This window comes from Patiria miniata, unplaced genomic scaffold, assembly GCF_015706575.1.
Source record: "Patiria miniata isolate m_02_andy unplaced genomic scaffold, ASM1570657v1 HiC_scaffold_13, whole genome shotgun sequence".
NCBI lineage: Eukaryota > Metazoa > Echinodermata > Asteroidea > Valvatida > Asterinidae > Patiria > Patiria miniata.
Window position 1 is genome coordinate 9032952 of NW_024037051.1, and position 13324 is coordinate 9046275.

The 13324-nt window shown below is 37.6% G+C and overlaps 1 protein-coding gene across 1 annotated transcript in view; it reads left to right on the top strand.

Annotated features, from left to right (window-relative positions):
* The first annotated feature begins 4947 nt into the window (after positions 1-4947).
* The window catches only part of LOC119721204 (myosin light chain kinase, smooth muscle-like), an 86661-nt gene continuing 78284 nt past the window's right edge, over positions 4948-13324 (top strand). Inside the window, exons 1-3 of the mRNA XM_038191139.1 lie at positions 4948-5345; positions 11584-11699; positions 12648-12873. Of these exons, the coding sequence (XP_038047067.1) occupies positions 11657-11699; positions 12648-12873 (269 nt within the window). The 5' untranslated portion in view covers positions 4948-5345; positions 11584-11656. The remainder of the gene's footprint in view (positions 5346-11583; positions 11700-12647; positions 12874-13324) is intronic.

Below are 13324 nucleotides of genomic sequence, written 5' to 3' on the forward strand. Positions count from 1 at the left end.
ATTGTAATCAAAGATGCTTTATTACAGGAAAAGTTTCTTCGGAGAAAACATTTTGTTAAGTGTATTCTAGTGTTAATCTTGAAAGCTGGTGGAAAAAGGCATCTCATGGAGAAGTTTCGGGAACGGTTCATGGAATTTCCTCTAAATTAGCAGTTTTGAAATTAGACTGTCATGGCGTTTTGAATAAGTTGTCATGAGTAGTACTAATGTAGTGAGTGAGACATATATAGAATCTTAACTGTCTTCATGAAAACAGTGTTTTGATGTTATATTTCCATGTTTTTATTTGTTGGAAACCAAGTAACCGTGGTCCCAATTTTAAGAAGTGGCCTAATTCTTACGAAAGTGACTTTTAAGAATGTAAGGTGAACTGGCCAAAAGAGCGTCGTTTGTTTGGTGTTCTTGTAAATTTCTCGTTAATGTGCATTATTCAGGTTTTGAGTTCAGGTACTGAGCTAGTCTCGAGTGATCTTTATTTAGGGAAAGTTTGATGTTATTTATTTGTGTAGATAGAGTGAACTATCTTATAAGTTTTAAAATATTTATCATACTTGTAACAATTTTTGTGTTTATACATTTTTTATGATTCGTTTTCATTTTTTTTTAACGTTCAGGGTGAGTTGTAATTTTATATGTGGTTTGATAAACAAAAACAAAAAATACTTGTGTTGATATTCAGAAAAAAATCTGGCCAACCTGTATGTAGATTTTTCAATTTTACATCATTTTTCTCCATCTTTTTCCAAAAGTCTTTATCCGTTAAACTTTGTCAGATGTTACTTTTACGAGAATTTTAAGTGTTAACAGTAATCTATTATAACTCCCCTACGCTACATGTTCTACGTCTATATACCGCTATTCTTCATCTGCTTCTTATTTTCCCCTTCTTCTGTCACTCGTGTGATCGTCCAAACCGTTCATCCCCCTACTCCTGTCTTCTTTCTTCCTTCCTCTCTCTGAAATCTTTACAACTTTACTTTCTTGTTCTCAAATTCATGTGACTCGCCATTTCTAAAATACTACCTTAAACTGTAATTCACGTTTTGTTCCCCTGTGTTCATTCTCGTCAATCAGCGAGTCAGTTTGTTTGTTACTCTGTCTATCTTTCTGTATGTAATATATTTACATTTACTTATAAATATGGATATAAATATATATCCCGGTTGATGGGTGCCTGCAGTTGACGTCGTAGAGTTAGGACAGATCTTTAATGCTGTTAACATTTTATTGAAATCGAAGGATGTTCCTTTGTTGCTTCCAAACAGACAGTTCTGGACCAGTGTTCTTGCAATGATTCTCTGTCGTTCGTGCTCACGCTGCCCACTGAATTTTCAGAAACCGAACTGTACGAGTTACAAAGATTCTGTGCATTCTACTGTATCAATTGAGGGGATTTCCCTAATTTGGAAGCCACAAAGATGTTCAGAATTATCCAATTTTGTTGCAGGATATCTGACCATCTTTAAACCTAGAAATCTGCCATCGGTCTCCTTTACTCAGTTGAACAGCAGGATGGTCTGAAATTGTTCAGGATAAAAATTATCTGCAGCAAACTTGTGGATCGGCACACCCCTTACCGAACTCACCCTCTTTGAACTATACTGGAACAGCCGAAGCATATTGTGGCCAATTATCGGCCGAACGACCAATTGACAGCCTCAAGTGTGCTTCATTTGCATATTGTCGGGCGCAGTGGAGCGTACCACTTTAGCACGAGGGGTGGGCGTGAAAGGGGGTGGGCAGCGCTGAATTTCGACACTGTATGAAAGAATATTGTACTATATAGGACAAATTATGAATTGAAATTAATTTCTGCTTTTTCAAATACCGAGCGTTGTTTGTTGTTCATCAGCTTTTTAATTATTAGACAGAAAATGGAGTGGGTTTTTCTTAGCTGTAACAAAATTTAAGACTATTAAAATCACTGGTGACGTGTTCAATATTGTTATATTCAAAATAAACCGTAGTTCCTTACTCATGCCATGTGGTGTAAACTTGAACTCATTACCCTTTCGTTCTATAGACAGTGATATTCTATTCAAGTTGATATAGGAGAGATCGTGTGTTCCATTTTGACGCATTGTGGACGGAATAAACAGTAATTTTCCAAACCTGAAAAAGTATCCTTTTTCTTTAATTCGTGAAGTTTGTTTTGCATCGAAACGATTGGATTCAGGCATCTTGTGTTTATTCAAATCCTCGATAGTTTGATGTTTAGTGCTCGAAATCGCTTTCACAGTAGCGAAACTGGGGCCCCTTTGGTGTGGGGGGGGGGGGGTTGCATTCAAAGGGTTTGGTCATAGTTTCAAACGAAATTTTTTTGTGCCTTCTCCAAATCCTGAAGTGGGGAGGGGGCCGGGGAGGGGGAAGGAGCGGGGGACCCGTTCCCTCGCTCCTTCCCCTCAGTTACGTCACTGCGATTTCATTCAAGTTAAGCAAAAGAGGCTACACGTGAACTGTACTGTGCATGCTTTTATTATAAAGACAGGACGAAAATTTTCCCTGGATTGGCCACAAAATCATGTTATGTACCTTTGGTAATTTCAAAAATGCAATGGTTGGTTTTGAACTGTGATTATCTTATGAAACATTAACATATTGCGCGTTCATTATGTTTCACTTTAAGATGGCTCGAGCTATTTGTGTTGCGCGCTAAATTCCATTAGCTTCACAGTCGGACATCGTCCTTTGCGCAAACACGCCGACATGGCAGCAAAGACAAGAAGTATTGTCTGACAAAACATTGGCTGAACTGGTCATTTTTATTCCTTGAAAACATTTTGTCACCAAACCACTACCAAGTACAAGTACCAACGTGGCGTCGGCCGGGGCGGGGAAACCATAGTATAGGAATACGAGGCAACTTTCCCAATACGAGTGAATTTGGCTTTTAAGTACTTGTCTGTAATTTACTTTTTTATCGAATGAAAATTAACAGCTTATTAATAATGGTTTTGCAAGAAGGGGCTCTCAAAATTGTGCATTACGTGGATTGTCATGGCCGGTTGGCGAAAGCACCCAAAACGAAAGCAAACATTGAATTTTCGATTTATGATATGAAGTTAGATTTTCATAAACAACCTGGATTTGATTGATCGAAGAATAGTCGGGTGCCCTTAATACTGAATTCTCTAAACATGAATCTGGACGAGTGGATGAATTAATTATTTATGAATGGTGGAATTTGTCATTTATCTGATAATTATGAGAGAGGAAGTTTTGCCATGTTTAAGGAGTCTTTGGAGGTCAATGAGAAGTTGTTCATTAGCAATCGATGTTGATGGAATTGATTAGATGAATTGTTTTCCTCAAAGATATTATTCTGAATATTAAATTGTATCTGGCAATCTAATCACAGTCCAACATATTATTGCCAGACACATTCCTATGAACTTAGAGTGGTATGTACACATCAATATATATATACATTCGGTTTTATACCAGGTTTCAGTGTTGTCCGATTGTTGATGTGAATATGTAAATAAGTACTTTGCAAATATATTTTTAAAAATTCGTTTTGAATTTATCTTAATGTCTCATACAAGTGGTTTAGTACGGGGATCACTTCACAAATTTGTTGATAGACAATAACTGAACGCTGGGTGGCGGCGTGTGATGTCTATTCTAGTACAGCTATTCTAACCCAGCTAGTCTACCCTCCCTCGATGCGTTCAAATCAGCATTGAGGGATGGTACTCACTAGCTTCAAGTTGTCCTGTTTTTAACCTGCACTTCAGCACTATACATGTACATATATAGTTTTTATTAGCACAGCGAGTCAAGCGCATTCATTGTTCTTGGAGCACGCCCCCACCCGCCCCCACCCGCAGTCGTAGAAGTCTGCACTTTACGGAAGGTAGGGAGGAAGCTAGGGGATGCCAGGCTGTAGAAATCCCCACTAACACGGAAAAAAAAAGAAGCAAACATAATTTAGTACACCATTCTTCCCTACACTAGTCTATGCAAAGACAAATACTATCAACACTGTTCTTAAAGCCAGAGTCCATCATTCGCAGCTATCCCAAAAGTAAATGGCGTAATTATTGTTGAAAAACATACTTGGTTGAAAGATAGTAAGGGGACTAAACTCCCTGTGAAATTATTCGTTCTGGCAAGCTGTCATTTTGAAGAAATCAACGAAAGAAGGCCTTTCCAACGGTGCGTCTTAAGAAGCACCGTTGGAAATGTCCGTTAGTAGTTCGTTTTTTCTATTCGGCGAAGCGCGCGCAAGCATTGGCACGACACACAAACGCACGGTTGCTATAATTCGTCGGATCGGTGCGCGACCATCGCGTAGCTGCAATCGGTGAGAACGTGTCTCGGACGCTAAATTCAGGCCCAATTCAAAACATGATTCAGCAACTTTTGATCTGAAATGATGGACTATACCCATAAAAAATGGGGTCATCTATATACACAAATTCAAATAAAAACATCAACTACACGTTACCAATAAAGACATCCACTACATGTTCTAAATTGATACCAAATAAGTAAGATTTGAGGCTTTGCATGGTGGAGATACTAAATGATGAAAGGTTTGCGGAAACACCATGTGCGAATAATTTCTCAACTAAGAGAACGGTTCTGAAAAGAACCAGAGGTATAAACTCGACGTTCCGGACAGTATGCTCAATATACTCTCCTGAAGACGGTCAGAGCATACTGACCGGAACGTCGAGTTTATACCTCTGGTTCTTTTCAGAACCATTCTCTTAGTTGAGAAATTATTCGCACATGGTGTTTCCGCAAACCTTTCATCATTTGATACCGAATATTTTAGAACGTGTAGTTGGTGTTTTTATTTGGAACGTGTAGTTGATGTTTTTATTTGTAACGTGTAGGTGATGCTTTCATTTGGAATGTGTAGTCGATGTTTTCATTTGGAACGTGTAGTTGTATTTATTACAGACATGTGTTGCGTGTACACGTACGTAGTGGTGGTGTGTGAGCAGCTAGCTGCGCCGCTACGTAGGCGGGGGATCTACATCAGTGAAGACTAGTGAGCGCAGTAAAGAATGTGAGTCATAAATTTCGTCCTAAAATTTTTTTCAATCTAATTGAATAGTTGGTCTATCAATATCTGCAATATAAAGGCCGACAACAGTGTAAGACCCCACAGACGCGCTAGAGTAAATAATAATTCTGCCTCCAGGGTAACAACTGAGAACGGGTCCACGTTGCCACATCACCGACTCGGCACACACGCACGTCCGTCAAGTGGTTCTGATGCATGCAGCCAGTAGAAGTTGTAGTTGTTCTACCAGTACTACTCACTGCTAGTGTCTACTGACTGCATTGGATATTACGGCCAGCAAGGCGACAAGTTTACAAACTGCAGCTAGGTAAGTCTATTTTCCCAAAGAATGTTGCATCCTGACACTTCTTTTTTCCATCATAATTCATTGCAAAAATGTTGAAAAGACATGAAACTGGGACCGAGAAACACAAGTTCCAATTTTGTTAGAAAATACTTAGAAAATATTCTGGACGTGCCCCGTAACCTCCATAGTCTTTGTGCACAACCACTGTAACGGCATCTGGATACTACTGTTCTTGGAAAAAATGTTGCAACCTGACGCCACTTTTTTCTTCATATATCATCTCAATGAAGGAAATTCATTGCAAAAATGATAAGACATGAATCTGGGACTGAGAAATATTTCCAAATTTGTTAGGAAATCCTTAAAAAAAGAAGAAGCCAGTTTTGTCCAGCGCTGGTCGTCTGACCAGCGTTGGAAAATACAATTTTTCTTGAAAATGTCAGCACACCAGGAGCCACGATTTTACAGGATGCTTTAGACTGTCATTCCTAACAATCCAGTGTAACTGTAAGGCATTTTTGTGATAATTTGATCATTTTGTTTGTTGATGTTTGCAAATGTTGTATCTTCCCTTTAAATAATCCAATTTGTAAAGAGATATTATTTTATAAGTCCGAGTAGGAAAAGTTTAAGTAGTTTCTCATTCTCATCCAGCCTTTTTTTTTTAAGAAAGGAGGTGGGTGGTTTTTTTTCTTTTTTTTCCCCTAAGATGGCAGATTTTCCAAGATGGCGGATGGATTCTTCATTTTTCTCAACTATTTTGCTGATACTAAATGGCCTCCAAAGGAGCCATAACCCTCTCTACCTCTAGCTACAATTTTGTTGGAACAAATAAAAAGACAATATTATTTACAATATATGTGCAAAATATATTGCAAATGTATGAATATAAACAAAATAATAAATAAAAAGGAGGCGGCGGGGGGGAAAAAGGAAGCGGGCAGGAACGAGAAACTGGTTTATTTTGTTTAATTGGCCTAAACTCTCTACATATATACCGGTAGTCTGTAAGAAATAAAATTGTCTGCCGGAAAAGTGAATCTCAATTGAGATGTCATCAATCAAATACCAGACAAGATTATCCTCAAGTGTTGCACCATTAAAAGAAACATCCAAATTGTTGTGATAACCCTGCATATTTTCCAGATCTCTTGATATCCTGTGTCAGGGTTGCTGGTCACTTTCCATGTGTTGGAGCTGTCATTTCATGGCTACTTTTTCTTCTTAAAAACTCAACAAAAAAGTTGACAGCACAGTAGATTTACTGTGGTTCTGTTGGCTGGATTGAAAATTGAAGGGTACATTTGTGGAATCAGGTCCTTTAAAAAATTATCTTAAGTTTCTCAGAATTTGAGAAAGGACTTTCAGAGACTAAACTTTTGCCGATGAATTGTAACAAGAAATTATATAGTAACAGCGAGCAATGCATTTAGAGTCCAGTGGAATACATGTAAATCAACCAAGCTTAACTTTTAATAACTAGGAATGCATGCTGTCAATGCAGCCCGGAATTGTTGCACGCAAACTTTCAGTGAACATAAAATGAAATACTTTGTCACACCAGTCATTGACTGCACTATGTACAAATTATTGGATGGATGTTTCAAAACTAACAACTTTTTTTAATTGAGCATTTAGGCTTTCTGATTTTTTTCATTTAGGTCTATACAGGGTGAGTAAACAAAACACAAGACCCAAATGTCGGGACCATTGTAAGTGTTCTTTCAGCAAAACGAAAACAAATCGCATAGGGATGTGTGTGAATGGTTTGAGTTGTGCTGAAAGAATGCACACTGTTTTGTGATCCGTGGACAGAACTTTAAAACGGTGGTTGTGTTTAAAATTCCGTTACTTGGAAAATACATGAGTGATTTGAATGATTCTTGTGCTGAAAGAAAGCTTATATGAATTGGGCTTTCATATCCTAGATTTTGAAAGTGCTACATGCAAAACTTCACTAAAACAGTGGTTCTGACATTTGGGTTCAGTTTTTTTTTTACTCACCCTGTATTCAAAGAAAGTGACAACATTGTTTTCAGGCATTATGCAAGGAAGAATCCCAAATCCTCCAAATCTTTTCTTGGGTGTACAGTCCTACAGGCATCCAAAATGGTTTTAAATATTTGAGTATTTAGAAATACAACATAAAGTTAAGGTTGAACATGAAACATTTTTTTTAAATGCCTTTCTAAAATATCTTGCATGGATTAAAATATCAGGGCTAAATATTTTATGATTTATACTTTAGATCAGTCCAGTCAATCTATGTAAGCAGTTTACAAAAAATATTATTATTTTTTTGTTGTATATTTCAGATTTGAGAATTTGAAAATTGTGAAGTCATTTTTCCACCCTAGCCCGGACCGCATATTTTTTTTTGGATAAGATAAATCCCACTATAACCAAGTGCAGTGGATATTGATTCTTGAGGTTTGAAACAGGAAGTCCAGAATGCATTGCATTCCATCATTTTTTTAATGGACCATGTAAATAGTTCGAATTGTTTAGTAAGATGAATGATGCCCAGCTATTTACTTTAAGTATCAAGTGTTGCCCGTACTGGTCACAGTGTCAAGTTGAGTGTGACGCTAATGCAATGGCCTGGAAACTGCTGGTGACAAGTACCTTAAAGGTGCACTCACACATTTGTTCCTGTCGCAATCCATAGCAACACATTCTGAGGCAACAATCTCACATAGCACTGTAAATTTGCAGTCATTTTTGAAGGGTCTTGAGTAAAACTAAACTATCTTAAAAGTTTTTCTCTTCAAAATTCTTCTTTCTTTCTTCTGTTTTTTTTTTAACTCAATGAACACTATGTTAATTGCTTCGGGGGGGGGGGGGGGAATGCTATTTAAAAAATGATTCACTTTTTCACATTCACTTTTCACGATAATTATGAGCTGTCAACGTATTTATTGAATGATAAGGCCAAAAAAAAGAATAGTTCTGCTTCCGGTTACCCGACCGACCCTATTTTTAGGCTGCGACCCTAAAAATTTTATTGGCAATTCAAAAAAAAAAAAAAAAAAAAAAAAAAATTGAATAAATACAAATAAAATCTGTCTTTTCTGTCTTCACAAAATACCTCTCAACAACCCTTTTGCATCCAAAAATGCTTGTATTTATTTGTTTTCTTACTTACATTCGCTTTTTTTCTCAAAGAAACCTCCGTTATTACAAATTCGCTTCGCGATATAACTACTTCGCAATTCGATGTCACGCACGGTGACTATAATCACGTGGCGACGACTGGTTCCCGCCGCGCCATGCAGGGGCCAATTTAGAAGACATAATGAAAATGCGGTAACCAGTCCATAGCTAGCTATGTGACCGATAGCGCGCTATTAGTACAGTGCAGGCCACTGTCAACTGGTCGGATTCGACATCGTTAAAATGCCAAGAAAACACCGATTGAGAAAGAACATTTTTGCAAGTTAATTTACAGAATTGATTGTATTGAATATGTATTTTCTGTGTTCAGGAGTTCATTTTGAGATCGCACTACTCGTATTTGGAGTGATACATGCCGCGTTTTTCCCGAAATTGTTGACGGTAAAAACAGCTCTGACGGCCCATGGTGGGCCGCTCGCCACACACGCACGCATTACACACCTCGGAGTTTTGGCCAGCTCCCCGCGTCTTGACTAGCGTTGTACATATGGTGCGAACGGCCTGAATTTTCCATTATTTTTTGAAATTATCGAACGTAAATATATTGACAATAATTAAAGGTAGGTTTTACTCACTTTTTGTTGCCATTTCGTGTATAGCTTTCGTAGTGCAATAGAAATAGTTCAGGCTAAAACTTCGCATATAATTATATACCCCATTCAATCTGCATAAAAAAAATTGGCAAAAAAAAAAAATTTCAGACCGACCGACCCTATTTTTGAAAGGCATGTAATCGGAAGCAGAACTATTTTTTTGTTTGGCCTAAGTGGAAACTAAATGAGGGAGGGTATTAAATCCTACCAGACTACGAAACTTTCTTTTCCTTTAAAATGACAGAGTGTAAGGCCAAAAAAAAAAAAAAAAATCGGTCTCTGGTCAGACCGAAGTTTCGGAATTGATGCGTCGACGCGCATTTTTTTTTAAAGCTTCAATTGTACAGACAAGGTGTGTACTATTTTGCTTTTTTGTGTCCTCATTATACATTGGTGTCCTCCATCATTTGCCTTGGTGCCCTTTATCATTTGCCTTGGTGCAATTTCTCCATTCCTTGGTGCTCCTTGGTACAAACATTTGAGGAGGTGCGGCAATAGAGGGCGCTGTTGTAGCTTCCGTGTTAATTTGAAGAAAAAAACGGTTGACGCGCATGATTAAAATTGACGCGCGCGCTGACCAGAGACCGAGTATTTTTTTTTTTTGGCCTAATCATTGTCTTTTATTTCATCAAAAATTACTAATAATTATGAATTTTGCCACATTTTCGTTATTGAACCCCTCCCATGCATTTCTTCATACCCCACCCCTTTACTCTTCTATATGTACTGGTTCATGTACATATATCCTAAGTGTCTAATTCATTCTTAAGTACTCTCAGCCATCGCAACATCAGAACACATGACTTCCTTTCATTGAATCAACCCGTTGACACCCTATTGACACTTTCAAGGATTTGCCAGATTTCCAGATACCTTTCTACATCTCTTTATAAAAGATTCTCTGTCATCATTGAATTAACAGGTTTACATCGAATTTGTACCAAAATTTACTTCTCTCCATCCTTGCAATCCTAAGAAATGGAGAAGATAAGATTAAGTGATGGTCCAATGCATCCAATGAAAGGTGACAAAACTGAGGCGAAGGCACATTTTAAGTCCCCGCCTACCCAAAAAAAAATATATTGTACATGTACCCATTTGAAGTCTCCTTAGTCGTTTCAAGAATAAGAAGTCACTCAGACAAACTAACAACATTGTTGCATTGCAATTTGTGCAGTAATTGTTACAGCTTTTGATTCCATCTCTTGAAAAGCAATTATTGTGAAAAGTCATGCAGTTTCGCTGTCTGACAGTATTTACACCCATTGGTAATCACAGGAGATCAGTTTGAATTAAATGTGTCACATCTTGTGGTTCGGTCTATAGATACATGCAGTAGACCAATCTGGGCACTGACATCAATTCTATCACGAAGGCCCCCTTCAATGGCGAAAGCAGCGTGTTAGCTGTTGTTCAACTTCCGTCATGGGGCTGTTGCTTTGTACAGCAGCGTGCATAAATGGTTTCCCCATTGAAGGGGGCCTCAGGAGTGTGCAGTGATCACGTGCACGCCCGGATTTGCCTCTGAATGAAAAAAAGACAGGGAATCATCCTTTAAAGGGAATGTACATCATTGGTTTTTGCTGTAATTTTCAGAAATGGACTATTTGAGGGTTTAGTATAATAGATCAAATGTTGTTATACTGACAAGTTTGAAGTTTTGTGTTTGAAAATGCTGGAAAAACCAAGAAAAACAAATATGTTCAAATAGTCTGGTTCCCTGACTCCACTAAAGATGAAACTGATCAATTTATAGATGCCGGAAAATTGTAAAGTAAGTGTAACACTCTAGATGGCCTGCACCTGTTCATGAACATGCAACCAATAGCAAAGAAAAATTGCACTGAAAAAAATGGTACATTTTGAGCAGTATAGTTAAAAAATAGTTAGGTTTTTCCAACGGTGGTTGGCCGACCCACCGTTGGAAATTTACACAAAATAGCACCTCTCTATAAAATGACTTCACACCAGGTGCCATAATTTTACAGGATGCTTTAGACTGTCATTTACCAACAGCCTAGTAAGGTATTTCGTAAATATTTGGTAGTTTTGTTTTTCGATGTTTGCAAATGTTGTATATTCCCTTTAAGCAGTTGCTTTTTCACATCGCACATCTCACACTCAGCCCTCGTGCATTTATTGTCCCTTGCTGTGCAAGTACTCGATCTAGACTGGTTGGAAAGGAATGGATTTTTGGCTTGGAGTCTAAATGGATTGGACACTGCCATTTACATTTTCATTTAGATTGAAAGGTTTCCATTCCATAGATTGGACATGTCATTTAAAAGTAAATTAAAATGACAAAAAAGTACTTGCTAAAAATTCCCATTGTCCTTACATTTAATTATAACATTTTTACAAAAAGTTGGCAGATCATGCAGATAAGAATGTATGTAGAAACTAAACTGATTTAGCATTTTAAGTTGTGTCACAAGTTGTTTCCTAGTGTAAGAAAAATTATCCATGTGAATTTTGTTGTTTTTTTTTATCAGAAAATACTAAATGATGATGATCAACCTGATGACTGGTTTCCACAGTAACTGCAGCGATACTTGATCTACCAAGATGTCTTACTTTGCAGCTGGTCGACTTTTGGAGACAATAGAAGGTAATTCACTGGGAAAATGTTGTACCGAATGGGTCATTCCATCAATTACATCCAAGCCCCGTTTTTCTCCACTTGTTTTAAGAATACCATAAACTTTTTTTACCCTATAGTGTCAAAGGTTACTTAGTTTTAGTCTATTAAAGATATAGTCCATCATTTGTAATTTGTGCATTTTGTTCGTTTGAAGCAACAATAGTGTTCAAAATCTAATGAAGGATACTGAACAACTAACCTGATGAAGTTTCAGCTAAGCTTCAGCTGTATATTTCGAGAAAAACAGCATTCTAGGATCTCAATTTCAAATCAAAAGTTACTGAATCATGTTTTGATATGTTTTGAATTGCAGCTATACGCGACGTCGCGCACTGATCCGACGAATAGCGTGTGCGTCGTGCGTCGAATAACAAAACGAACTACTAATTTAAATTTTCCTACGGTGCATCTTAAGACGCAACATTGGAAAGGCCTTCTTTCGTTGATTACTTCAAAATGATAGCTTCCCAGAAAGAATAATTTGACAAGGAGTTTAGTTCCCTTACTATCTTTCAACCAAGTTTGTTTTTCAACAATAATTACTTAGTTACTTTTCGGATGGCTGCGAATGATGGACTATAGCTTTAAATGTTTTATATTCCGGTAAGTGATGATTGTTCATTGTATTTATAATGTGAAATCTAGGTAATGTGGAAATGGTTCTTCCTATACCCATGTGACCTAGCCTTGGAAAGTAACAGACTTTATTCCATGGATTTTTTCCAACTTTGGTGTTCATCCACCATCCACATGCTGTGAGAAAAGACTGCCCTCTTGTGGTCTCATTGGTGAACCAAGAATCTAAAGTATTTTGATCTATTCATCAACTTAGACCATTGCTTGTTGGAATGCTGCCCTCTTTTGTTGGAATCTTTCCACTCCTCTTTCCTCTTTCTATCTAATCACTCCCCGCAGAGTCTAGCGATAGCGATATTGACAGCGATGGCTTTGACACAGCGTCTGAAGGTGAGGAGGTGCCAGAGTTCATGCAGGGATTGGTGGATGTGAGCACCAGGGAAGGGGCACCGGTCAAGTTTGTCTGTGTAACCAGCGGTCATCCCAGACCGGACGTGAACTGGTTCTGTAACGGGTCGGCTATTGGAACGCATCCAGATTTCACCATCACTTTGGAGGGAGACAGGTAAGGAAATATTCCCATATTTGGTTATATGAACCAATTACAGAAACTGTTTTCCTTTCATACAATGTGCTTTTTCAAACAAAAAAAGCAGAGTCAAAACTTGATAGTTCAAATTAGAATGTCGTAGTCTGAATGTACGGGCTCCATTATTTAATAACATTTATAAAACTAAGCTTATATTTATGAAGTATAAACCGCAACACAAAACCAATTAAAACTAATGCACATTTCTTTTGTAACAAAGTTTGTATTTGTGAAATGTACAGTATGATCAGGAAGACTTTTACCTGTATACATATGAAGTGATAAACATTTGCTGTACTTGTAGCTTAAGCATTTGTGTTACCGTGTTGTAGAAATTTTGCCATCTGTTAATGCAATGAAATATAGGAGAGAATGTAGTTTCCAGACGCCACTTCTTTGGTTGAGTACAAAGTCTATGTAGAGTCGA